This window comes from Uranotaenia lowii, chromosome 1 (genome assembly GCF_029784155.1).
Source record: "Uranotaenia lowii strain MFRU-FL chromosome 1, ASM2978415v1, whole genome shotgun sequence".
NCBI lineage: Eukaryota > Metazoa > Arthropoda > Insecta > Diptera > Culicidae > Uranotaenia > Uranotaenia lowii.
In genome coordinates, this window is record NC_073691.1 from 26,845,929 (window position 1) to 26,858,763 (window position 12,835).

At 30.8% G+C, this 12,835-nt stretch overlaps 1 protein-coding gene across 3 annotated transcripts in view; it reads right to left on the minus strand.

The window, feature by feature from the left end:
- Window positions 1-6,775, minus strand: part of LOC129761042 (mediator of RNA polymerase II transcription subunit 12-like) — a 106,609-nt gene extending 99,834 nt beyond the window's left edge. The window contains exons 1-3 of one of the 3 annotated variants that reach the window (XM_055758742.1): window positions 6,679-6,775; window positions 6,505-6,614; window positions 5,466-5,569 (exon numbers count right to left, since the gene is read on the minus strand). In XM_055758742.1, the coding sequence (XP_055614717.1) occupies window positions 5,466-5,483 (18 nt within the window). In that variant the 5' untranslated portion in view covers window positions 5,484-5,569; window positions 6,505-6,614; window positions 6,679-6,775. Of the gene's footprint in view, window positions 1-5,465; window positions 5,570-6,504 lie in introns of all 3 variants that reach the window. The other 2 variants (XM_055758743.1, XM_055758744.1) reach the window with 2 other exon arrangements.
- Window positions 6,776-12,835: the final 6,060 nt, after the last annotated feature.

Below are 12,835 nucleotides of genomic sequence, written 5' to 3' on the forward strand. Positions count from 1 at the left end.
GAGCGAGATGATTCAAACCTGTCCCAAGCCAGTGGTAACGGACCCCTTGGTTGTGCTGCAATTATTGTTGATGAGTTAAGCATGAACAATATTTGAAAATGCGATCGAGACTTCCCGTACCGCCTCGGGTCGAAAGACCTATCAGCCACTGGTGGGTTCTCATACATACATACATACATAAAGACATGAATACAAAATTATCTTCTGAATCAAAATTCTATTCAAACCGGAATTAAAATTCAAAATAGAAAATCGTTGCTCTGTAATTAAGAAGTTTTAAATCTAATTTACAATTTAAAAGATCTAAAATAAATATGTTTTAACAGAAAAAAAAATTACCCTAGGTTTGGTCTACATATATTCAATCAGGAAAAATAAGATGTATCTTGAAGATTGAAGATTTAACCATGAATTCATGTGAAAATTCAATGCATTTTTTCTTACCTAAGAAAAAAATAATCAAGCACAAAGATCAAATCTGATTTAATTTGTAATAAAAAGAAAGGACAGAGTGTTCAGTGATTTTATTTTACTATCAAATTCTTCCAGCTATCCAAATAAAGGGCTGATAAAATTTATTTTTGGAATAAAAATTATTTATTTTTGTGTTTTAAAAATATCATATTCTTTCAATTCTTAACTGAAAACTTATATTTAAAATGTATGAGTTTGAAAATAATATTGATATTTATAAAGCAATTAGAAACTGCAAAGGGTAGTACAGTAGTTTTTCGATTTTTAAACTGTTCGATTTTTTTCAATACTCGCTGAATCCATGCTCGATTTGATGATGGTTGTTGTTTCGATTATATTAAGCTTTCTTAGAAATCATTTAGAAACCATTTCCAGGACCTCAATTTTCTTTCAAAAGCTACAGCTACAGCGTCTTTGTTTATGACGTTTTTTTATAGCTTATGTTATGGTATACAGGTATTCAATAATATAAAAATACCATTGAATTGCTATTTTATCTGTACAGCGTTTAAAATCGTCATTTGCATGTTAAAAACACTTGTAATAATCGATATAAGTACTTAAACGCCACGCTAATGCTAGTGTTGGTATTTATGTTTGGTTAACTGCTCTAAAAAAGTAATTTTTTTTATTGTGCTAATCATATAAAGATGTGGGTGAATTTAAGCGTTTTTGAAAAGAGATAAGTGTCTCTGATTTCTTTGTTGATTTTCATTATTTGAAAGGAAGGCGTGCGTAATTTTGATTGGACAGCCTTTAGTATTGTCTGAATAGATAACTTTGAAAAATAAAAATGAAATTCTGTTAGCTTTGCCTTAAAATATACAAAAAGGACTAAGATTTCTGATTTTCTACATATGAAAAACAAAGAATTATCTGCCCATAAAGCAAAATTTGAGAATCAAAAGTCTGAGTTGAAAAAATTTCAAAACATTTGTCGAAAAGGTAAACTTTTCTGTTAATCAAAGGTGTGGAGATTAAAATATTGAAATATGAAATTTGCAGAAGATAATTTTTTGAGGCAGTTTACTTTAAATATATTTTTCAAAATGAACACAAGAGATAACAACTGTTAAATTTCCCTAAAAACTAAATAATTCACTTTAATTAAAAAATTCTCAAAATTGCTATAGACAAGAATGGTTTGAACTGAAATTGATTCTTTGTGTTTAGTAAACTTTGATAATTACATCGTAGTCTATATATATTTTTGAACAAAATAAGAAACAGCATATTTTCACAGTGTCCTATATCTCGGCCATGATCTTGGCAATCATCAGGAATATCTATAATTTTTTTTTCATTGAAATCATTTTTTTTAACAAATGTAAAATAAAAAATCGGCTAACTGAGAGTGTACTGTTTGACAAATGGTGGGATTTTATAGCTCATAATGTTAACCCTCCCAGCATTTAAAATTTAAATTTAAATTTAAATTTAAAATTTAAAGTTCTTAAAACACAATGACACTTTTGTTTTAAACAGTCTTCAATATTAATCTGAATAATCAAAAAAAGTGTCCTTATGTCTTCCGAACTTAAAAACCAGCTTGATCTTAATCATAACAAGTACTAGAAATCTAGGAAAGGAAATAGAAAGTAAAAAGTTGGAAATAAAACGAAAAATATAACAGCTCAGGTGGTTCACTTTAAATAATATCTCAAATAGTTTCACTCGAATTTAAGCTAAGGGCTCCCTAGAGTGAGTATTGCAAACAATTTTCGGCATTTATGGAGGCTGGCCAATCAGGACCAATTTTTCCAAAACTTGATAAAATGTGAGCATTTGGAGTTTTTCAAAAACAAAATCTGGAAAAATCCAGGCAGAATCAAGTGATTATTTGACAAGAAAAATAAAAATGAAGTGAGAAATAATACTACATATTTCATTATTTTTATCGAAATACGTCAGCAACGTTGCAATAGTTTTCCAAACTTCTCAATAAGAACAAATTTAAATAAAGCTTCCTCAAAACACTGTGCCCCACTTTAGTTTTTTATTTAGTTTTTTTCCTGTGTACAGAACCAGCAAAATACGGACTTGTTCCCACAATATTTTGTTTTTTTCTGGTAACCAGCCGTATTTTGCTTTACTTGTACACTTTTTTTTTACCCGTGTATGTTCGAAAAAATCTTTAATGTCTGCCCACAATAAATAATACACCACGTTCTCTTATTTAGTGAACTAAAAATATATTCAAGGAGTTCTCAGCGGATTATGTTGCAATATTTGCTCAATAGTTTAAAAATGATAAGACTTTTACGATGACTGGAATTACTTGTTTTGTTATTAGCATTGTCAAGATTAAAAAAAAATTAAGGTAGCTAGGGTTAGTTGCCCTACTTTGGACCCTTTAAGCGGTGGTTTTTATAAACCCATGTTTTTCTCATACATGGACGATTGTTTTGTGGTTTTTAGGAAACCAAATCGTAGTTCATGGTTTTAGCCTCAAATTTCAATGAGAATTTCCATCTTTGGTTTTGTCGTTTTTGATAGGTTTACAAAGATATGGATGATAATAATTTCCTACTTTGAACCTACTGTTCCTGCATTGGCACTAGACTTGTACCCCTTATTGGACCTAGATCTAAAATGCCAGTGAAAAGATATATTTTTCTAAAAACATCAAAAAATCAATGAAATATTTTATTTTGATCAAAAAATACCACGAACTAATACTTTGGATTTTTTACAATTCAAATAAACCCCTGAATTTCTGCCATGAATATCTCAAGCCTTTTCCTTATTATCACATTTCTCAGCAGCATAATAGTAAGAAGGTGTTTTGTGTTCACTTGTTGTTTATTTACTTAAAGCTGACAAAATATGTTCGAAATGTTCAATAGAGGTCCTTAATTATGCCCTCATGAAAACTTGCACCTTAATGATTGGTTTGTATTGAAAAAACTGATGTCAGGTCTAAAAATGGAACATCATGGCCGAAAGTGTCCTATGTTTGGACCTATTACATATTTTCCGGGTTTTCCAATGATTTTCTATTATTTGAGGAAAAATAGATGGGATAGTTCATATTCATCACAACAATGGTAGTTTTTCTTTAAAATTAGGCTTGGCATGTTAAACAATGTGATTTATTCTTAATTTCTCTGATTTTTCGAAATACTTCCCACTAATTGAGTTGCCTATTTTACCACCAAAGAGGAAGTAATTTTTTTAAAACGTTGAAAAGTTTTTTGGAATTATCTTATATGGCTAAAAGCGGTATTATAGGATAAGGGAAGAATAAGAGATCATTATTTGCATTGGAGTGTCTTGAATCTACGCAAACCAAATGAGTTTTATCCGATTTTCGGCATTTTAGGACTAATGTAGGCTCTAGGTCCAAAGTAGGAGCACTCACCCTAATTATCAGTTTTTGAATGAAGATTTGCAGCACAGAATCTAATTCGGACAATATCAGAGCAAATTACAGGAAAAATTGAAATTTTTACGCAAATATGAAAAACTCGAAGAGAAACATTGAAAATCAATGGGAATTAAATTTATGAAACCGGACAATCTAGATTGTACACTTCACTTTGTAAGCATAAGAATCAATATGAATTATGCAAATTTGTATTTACTTCTTTGACCTTTAATGAAATTTGTAAAAAAAATAAACAATATAAAAAAAAAACTTAAGTTGCTTAAATTGATCCAATCAGTCATACTGAGACTCTTTGTTGAATTTTCATTTGAATTTCTATCTTAGATGAGAAATTTAAATTGAAAAATCTCCAACTCAAGATTTCTTCAACTGATTCGGATGTACGTTCATTTAAAAAAAATCTTACTGAAGTAAATATTCTGAATTCAGTACAAATATCATTTTCCAATTGATTAATCCTGAATTGTCATCAATTCAAATTGAGATTCATTTTATTGACATTTTAAAATCTTCTGATGTTTTTTAAGTTCCGTGGTTTTCTAAATTTTGGGAATTCGATATCTTTGTCGAATCTTCTCGACTCATTTCATTCTTTTAATGATAACTGATTATGTGTTTCAAACATCTTATCTACAATCTGATTTTATATTTTCAAATTTATTTTTGTCGCATTCAAAATAACTATTTGACAATTTTTCCAGTTTCCAATATATGATGTGAAATTTAAAATCAGCTTCACATTTGAATTTAGTTCTTTTGTTTTGCTTTTTTTACAATCTATTCTAAGTCTGAAATTTAAATGTTATTTCCTAATTTTTATGAGAAAATATCCTATTGAAATAAAAAAAAAATCTACCTTTGGTTTCAGCTATTCTATGCTAATTCGTGAAAAAAGATGATGATATTTATTTTAACATTTATATTATTCAGAAGATTTGAAGCTGATCGATTTGATTTAATAATGTGACAATAATATTTGAACTTTAAATTTAAGAATACAATAAGTAGTACCGAGTTTCTAATTTTAATTTCATTTTATTATGTGAATTCGACTTTTAAAACTCAGATTTCGGAAATATTTGTAAGAATATTCATTCTGAGAACAGGATTACAAAACTAAATGTTTCCAAGCTCTGATGTCAAAATTATGATGAACAGGAAAAAATGTTCGTCATGATATATTATAAGTATTACAAATAAGAGCAAGTAATGGCTTCTAAGGAGACAGTTGAATTTCGTTTTTGTTTGATTGGCCAAATGAAGTGAATAAATCTGGGCAATATCCGGGTTTTTTCAATAAAATCCGGGCAATCGTGCCGGGCCGGACTGTTTTTAAATTTTATATCAAATATCCGAACTAACCCGGATAAAACCGGGCAGCTGGCAACCTTATCATTAATACTGTAAAACATTTAAGAAGTTGACAAAGAACTCCAGTGAGTGTGTTCTAATTAAGATTTTCACGATTAAAAACTAAAAAAAAGTTGTTCAATTTTATCATTTGGAAAATAATAAATTTAAAATATTTTATCGTATTCAATTTTATCTTTTGCAATGATTACTGAAGTTTATAAAGAAAAAAATTATAAAAATATTAACTTACCGTTTTCTGAAGACGCATTTTCGCCTTTGTGATAATCCTTCTGCTTCTCCTTAGAAAACTCGATTCACCTGAATACCCAAAGCTAAACTAATCACCTACAAACCCTATGACGAACGAAAAAAACCAAAAAAAAAATCACACAAATTATCAAAACAAAAAGATCAACTACAATTCACTTTCAAACAATCCGATCAATTCATATGTTTCACGTTTTAACATCAAAATGCAACTCTTGTCACTAAGATCATTAATCGGAAATTTCACTTCTTTTCGAAGCCAAAACGTCAATAAATCAATAGCACGCATTCAATCACTTCAATCTCGGAGAAAAAATGGAAACAAAAACGACGGTTCGCCAATTTTTTTAATTCATATGCAATCAGGGTGCCACACACAAAATCACCGCACTGAAGCTTTTTGATGTTGCTTCTTTCACTGGCGTTTTTTGTTTGATGATGATTTTTTTTCGAAAATTTTAATTCCCCTTTCAACGACGTCAAATCCGCTTCTGCCTTCAAAGGTTCACCTCAAAAATGGAGGGTTGTCAATAATATTTTTTTTTTCTGATTTTCTGAAATCCGCTTTCCGGACAGCTTTTGTTGTTCCCGGATTCAGCTTCAGCTATTCCAATCAGGTGTCGATGGTCACAAAAGAAGGCGAAATTTGCGGCCGAACACGTTTTCTAATTCACTTTCGGAATAACTGGAACCTTAATAACTGCCTTATTGAATCGAAGTCCTCTTCGTCGTTTGGGGGCTGCTTTTTTTTCCTTTTTTTTTCTTCTTCAGGTAAAGCTCCCTTATGTTTCAGTTTAAGAGTCGTGTTGTTGCGCATTCCACTCACGACTAGTTCAATTGCATCACCCGGTTTGATTTTTCACACTGGCTGCGATCACGACGATCGGCTAGCTTCAGTTTTATGGGGCCTCACACAAATACACTCTCTGACTTGTAGAAAATTAATCACTGGGTCCTTGCTTCAGGCAAGGTTAAATCGGGAAGTTCCCTAGGGTAGCACCCAAAGGCCTTCCGAAACCTACCACCAGCTGGAGCCGAAACTTCGATTCGAGCACTAAACAAGTTTTGAAACCGCACTTCGGAAAATTTGGGAGAGGTCACCTGGGGGACTCCACAAAGTCGTTGTCCTCGTCTAGGGGAAACCAAAAAAAATTAAAACCAATAACGCAATAAAAAACCGGGTAAAGGACACACACACAGACAGACACAAACCAAGTTGTGTACAGGGGAACGTTCTACGGCAAAATGTCTTCGGTGACCTGGTGAGCAGGGTATTTTATAACCTTTTTCCCCCAAGAGCTGGGGGGTTTCTCGCTCTCCTCAGATCGGAGACTTGCGCGGCGACTCATTTTGAAGCGACGAACCTCAATTTTTCCTCCCAGAGACCCCACAGCAGTTAGTGGAGTCTCTCCGGCAGCGTTTTCCTTCGTTTTCGCTTTCATTTGTTCGGCAACTTACTCAGAGGATCAAATCAAGTGTCTCACGTGGTTTTGTCTCCCCCAAACCCGAGGGAGGATCACTAGGCTGCTCGAAATCGTGGAAAATCGAACCCCGCAAAACTGCTCGAATGGCGGTTTGTTTTGGTTTTGGTTGAAAGCGAGAGTGAGCGTAAGCCTACTTTGGTCGCTACATGGAGGGAACTTACGATTTCGTTAACGGTTTGCGCCGCCGCGCCGCTCACTTCAGTTTCGGATTAGACCTGCTCAGTTGGCACATAGCTATACCGATTTGTGTTGGAGACGGTGTAACTCAACTGAGAAGTGAACCACTAAAAGAATTTCTAAGCTCGATTAACTTAGAATGTGTTCTTGACATTCGATAGGGTACATAAGGTTTAATATTGACAATTTTGACAATTTCACCATATTTGACAATTTTGGCAATTTTGACAATTTTTTAAGTTTTGACAATTTTTCCAATTTATACAATTTTTAAAATTTTCTATTTTTCTATTCTGCTAACTATGAAATGTTAACATTTTTGCAATTAAGATAATTTCTTGCATTTTTTTTTTCAATTTTCATAGTTTTGCTTTTTAAATAGATTTAATTTTTATGCTTTGAAATTAAAAATTATGTTTTGAATTTCGGAACAATCTCAAAAATGTCTCAAAAGAGTCTCAAAGAGTTCCAGAAAAGTTTCGAAAGAGTCTCAAAAGAGTCTCGAAAGAAACTTAAAAGAGTCTCAAAAGTATCTCAAAGAGTCTCAAAAGAGTATAAAAGAGCCTAAAACAGTCTCAAAAGAGTGTCAAAGAGTCTCTAATCAATTTAAAAGAATCTTAAAAGAGTCTCAAAAGAGTCCCAAAGAAGTCCTAAAAGAATTAAAAAGAGTCTCCAAAGAGCCTCGAAGGAGTCTCAAAAGAATTTAAAAGAGTCTCAAAAGAGTTTCAAACGAGTCTTAAAGGAGTCCCAAACGTTTCCCAAAGAGTTTCAAACGTTTCTCAAAAAACCTCAAAAGAGTCTCTAAATATTCTCAAAAGGGTCTCAAAAGAGTCTCAAAAGAGTTTCAAAAGAGTCTCGAAAGAATCTTAAAAGAGTATCAAAAGTATCTCAAAGAGTCTCAAAAGTATCTCAAGGAATCTCAAAAGAGCCTCAAACAGTCTCAAAAGAGTCTCAAATAGTCTCAAATGAATTTAAAAGAATCTTAAAAGAGTCTCAAAAGAGTCTCAAAGAAGTCCTAAAATAATTTAAAAGAGTCTCAAAAGAGTCTCAAAGGAGTCTCAAAAGAGTTTCAAACGTTTCCCAAAGAGTCTCAAAAGAGTCCCAAACGTTTTTCAAAGAGTCTCAAAAGAATCTCAAAAGAATCTCAAAAGAGTTTCAAAAGATTCTCGAAAGAATCTTAAAAGAGTCTCAAAAGTATCTCAAAGAGTTTCAATAGTATCTCAAAGAATCTCAAAAGAGTATAAAAGAGCCTCAAACAGTCTCAAAAGAGTTTCAAAGAGTCTCAAATGAATTTAAAAAAATCTTAAAAGAGTCTCAAAAGAGTCTCAAAGAAGTCCTAGAAGAATTTAAAAGAGTCTCAAAAGAGTTTCAAAGGAGTCTGAAAAGAATTTCAAAGAGTCTCAAAAAAGTTTCAAACGAGTCTCATAAGAGTCCCAAACGTTTCCCAAAGAGTCTCAAAAGAGTTTCAAACGTTTTTCAAAGAGTCTCAAAGGAGTCTCAGAAGAATTTGAAACAGTCTCAAAAGAGTCTCGAAAGAGTCTCAAAAGAAATACAATAGACACATTCCATGGGCTTGTACCGCTCAAAAGTGATTTTTATCCGTTCGCGTATCAAAAAATCTCAAAATTGTCCATTATTTTTATAATTTAAATCACACAAAACCAACGGAAAAAAGAGAAAAAAGTTTTATTACACATGTTTTAGATGGCTCGTTTCACCAACATATGATTTTTTACATTTTCCACGTTTTATTTCGTAAACCATATTTTTGGAATTTTATGTTTTGTTTTTGTGAAAATTACGTTTTTTTTATTTTGTCTAATGGATGTTGGGTAATCGCCGCGAAATGTATTGTTGTTTAATTTCATCGACGTTTTTCGGCGAGTTTTATATTGCATTGTCAACAATTATGTCTGGTGTCTTCAAACAATGAATGTTGCCTAAAAGTTAATCTATTTTAAAACTCTGATTAAAGCTACAATTCATTCCAATTTACTTAATTACTCTATCATCTCCCGAAATTCTCTTTTGTTATAGGAATTCAACCCATTAAGGTCATTCTTCCTTGATCGAAATTCACTGATTTAGAAAACTTCAAAAACAGATAGCAACATGGTTAACTTTTCATGGCTAATTGCAGATCATCGTAAGCAGATTAGAAAGATCGAAAGAAGAATAAATATTTGTATCATAACAGTTGAGAAAAAACATTTAAATCTTAGATTTAGAATTGAAAATTTGAAAAACTTAATGAAAATAAAGATTAATTACATCGAGATACAGCTAAAAGAGTTCAAGAGTAAAATTCGAAACCAAACTTTCGTCAGAGCCACAATTCTGTGTCTCAAGTTAAAATTATAATTTCAAATTAAGATTTGAGAAACAAATAACAAATGAATTTCTCATGCAAAATAAGGAAACAAAGTAACTATCAGGACCAAAGCAGGAATTGCAAAATATATAATTTAAATCGAAATGATTTAGGTATTTTAATTTTATATCTTTAAAAAAATCAATTTCATGCAATGTGCTGGAATTCGAGAAAAGTGGATTATTTACAATTTTGTAAGAAAAATTCTCATTCTCATCAGACCAAATATAACATAAATATTAGAAACTTTTGTCAAATAGTTCTTCAATAAGTGGAAAAATGTTAAAGATACATAATCATAAATCTAGAAGAAGAAAAGATTAAAATCATATTCATATTTAGAGAACCACTCATCGAAATTTGATATTCAACTATGAGTGTGTTTTCATGATCAAAAATAATTTGAGAATGATCAACTAGAAAATAACTTGCTGATATCTGGTTAAGTAGAAGGTAATTTTAAAATAAAAGTGCAAATTTCTATAATGATCGAAAAGCTTACAACAATTTTGCATTTTTCATCTTTTGCATTCTTATAAAGTAAAAGGGAAAAATATTTCATATTGAAAAAAATATTTGATTTTATAATTGGTTTAAAAATATATAAAATGTTCTAGGAGTTACTATTGAGTAACTCCTAGAATATTTTCTTGATATTCATAGTTTTTCACCGGACAAGAAAATCGAACTATTATCTGGCTCAAACAAAACTCAAATGAGTCTTAATTTCCTTCAGCTATCTTCAAATTAATTTTTTTTTTTTGAAGTTTCAAAAACAATTCGAACGTTGTTGACAAGTTTTGATAAAAAATGAAAATGTGAGGTGTTGGTCACTTTGTAATAGATTTTTTTTTCGAATGATCGCTGGATTTGATTTGTTCAGATTTTGTGTAAAATAATTCAAAACCAAATGCCCAGACCAATAAAAATGTGGGAAAAAAAACCTGTAATTCCTGTTCTAGGGGGCCCCTTAACTTACATTATTGTAAGTGCCCTGCCCTTACTTGTTAGATTTTACGTTTTCATTATAATTTTCTCGTTTCAATTCTTGTTTGGCTGGATCTCTTAAAATTAAAGTAGTATGATTAAAGTAATGTTAATTTTTTTTCTTCCTCGAAAGGCCTCCTTGAGCCGGGGCAATTGCTCCTTAAGCTCGGAATGTCAAAAAAAATGTAAAATGTAAAGGTCAAAAATCGCATTTTCCTTCATTCTTACTCTTTATTTAGAGGTTGAATTCGCAGAATCCAAGAAATTATACAACTTTTGGCCACCCTGCCAAATATGCAATTTGAAACCTGAAACATTGACCATCTGCTGGTTGCTGAATGACATCAAATTTTATAAAGTTATAGAAAGGGTTTCATAGTTAAAAGTTCAAAACGTCTTTTTGTTTTGTTTTTTCGAATCAAATATAAGGCTAAACATGGGAATTCATGAAATAACACGTATTAAAATAATTTATTACAATTTGAAGGAAAATTGCAATGTCGAGGTACAATTCTTACTAAATATTTTTACTTTAATTATTATATAATTCTTCAAACAGAGTATTTTTATATAGTTTTGAGTATTTCAAGCTATAAAACAAAGCAACAACAAGTGAAATACCTACCTATATTTTTTTTCAAATACTGCAGCTGAACTCAAAAGAATTTGGAATTTATCAATTGCCTTTTGAAATCATATCATCGAAACATATGTTGTCCAAATTAATTTCGCAATTGATCGTATTTTTTTTTATCAACCTGTAAGTAAAAAATGCAGTTAAAAAAATCTGAGTATGATAAACATCAAATGGAAACCAAAAGGTAAAACTCAAGAATAGAAATCCAGAATTCATCTGGCAAATGTTCAAAACAAACAAAACAAAACATATTGTGATGTAAAAATTTTTATTTATGCATCCGAATTTTTGTGGCCAAGTTTTATCAAAATTTCTTTGAAAAGATTTTTGAAAGCCTAAGATACGATTTAAAAACTGCTGACGAAAATGCCAGGTTTATAAATTCAAAAAAGCCTGGATTTGACCGGCCCGGGTACGTGCTGCAAAAAAATCTGGCAGCCTTACTTGAAAACATATTTAATAAAATATTAAATGAAGGTTTCAAATCAATCATCAACTTTTCACAAGACCGCAAGTGATTTATCTCCATCCTGTAAAAATCGTAACCAAATTTTAAAACAATCTTTAGCCAAATCGCCCCTTAGATGTTTTGAAAGCCAAAAACAAATCGTAAAAACATTTTTTTTTAAATGCGAAATTTTGTTGCCTTGAGCTATCAATAAAATTCTATAAATAAGTTTTTGGAATCGTTAGACAATTTTATTGAAGAAAATTTCTTCTTAAATGTTCAAAACTTATATTTTTCAGCTTAATATTTTGATGTGATTTGATTATGTATTTATTTTATTTGAAATATTTTTAATAAGTTCGGCTTTTTTTAATCTGAATTTAGGTGTTCTGAAAACACAATCTTCTTGGAAGCCTATGAATTTAATTTTATGGCTTAGCATAGCTTAGTTTGGTTGACTACTCAAATCCACCTTTAATCATTGATCTCGAAATTCATAATGGATTTAAAAAATATTAATTGTAATCATTTTATTTGCCTATAAATCTTAATTTTCAATAAAAAAAACCTAGTTTCTGCCTTGTGCCTTTTCCAGGACCCAAAATTAGAAAGTTCCGAATACAATTCGAAGTAGCAACTTCAAAGCTAAATTTTATTGAGCAATGTTAACTAAACAAAATACTTTTTGCTTTGTGCTTTCAATATTTACAACAAAACTTGGAATTCTCATTATTATTAGTTTCTTATTGATAATTCAAGAAATCACGCATTTTTCAATCAGGCACTCTAGGAAGTAAAGATTTTTTTATCAAAGTAAAATCAGAAGTGATTATAAATTTTCCTAAATTCAAAACGGATATTTTTGCTAATTGAGAACTCATTTCAAATCGTGATTAAAGTTATATTCAGATTCATGAAGCTATAGCGAAATTTTTCAACGAAGCCATTCCATTCAGATTCTGGTTTTAATCGAAATTTTAATTCGCATTCTATTTCTGGTGTTTCGGAAATATTGATAAGCTAGACTGCTTAAATTTATTTTCAATGCAGCTTCAGAATAAGATGCCTCATTTGATATCAGAACCTTTCTTTTATTTTAAAGGCGATAAACTCATCGACTTCGTCGTTCCCTAGAGCACTGAAAGAAGCTCTGAGTTCTTATCACTTTATTTTGCGGTTATAATTTGTAGCTTATCATGTATAAAACAGGCTGTGTGATCAAATTTAAATTCAGTTCCCGATTTTACGT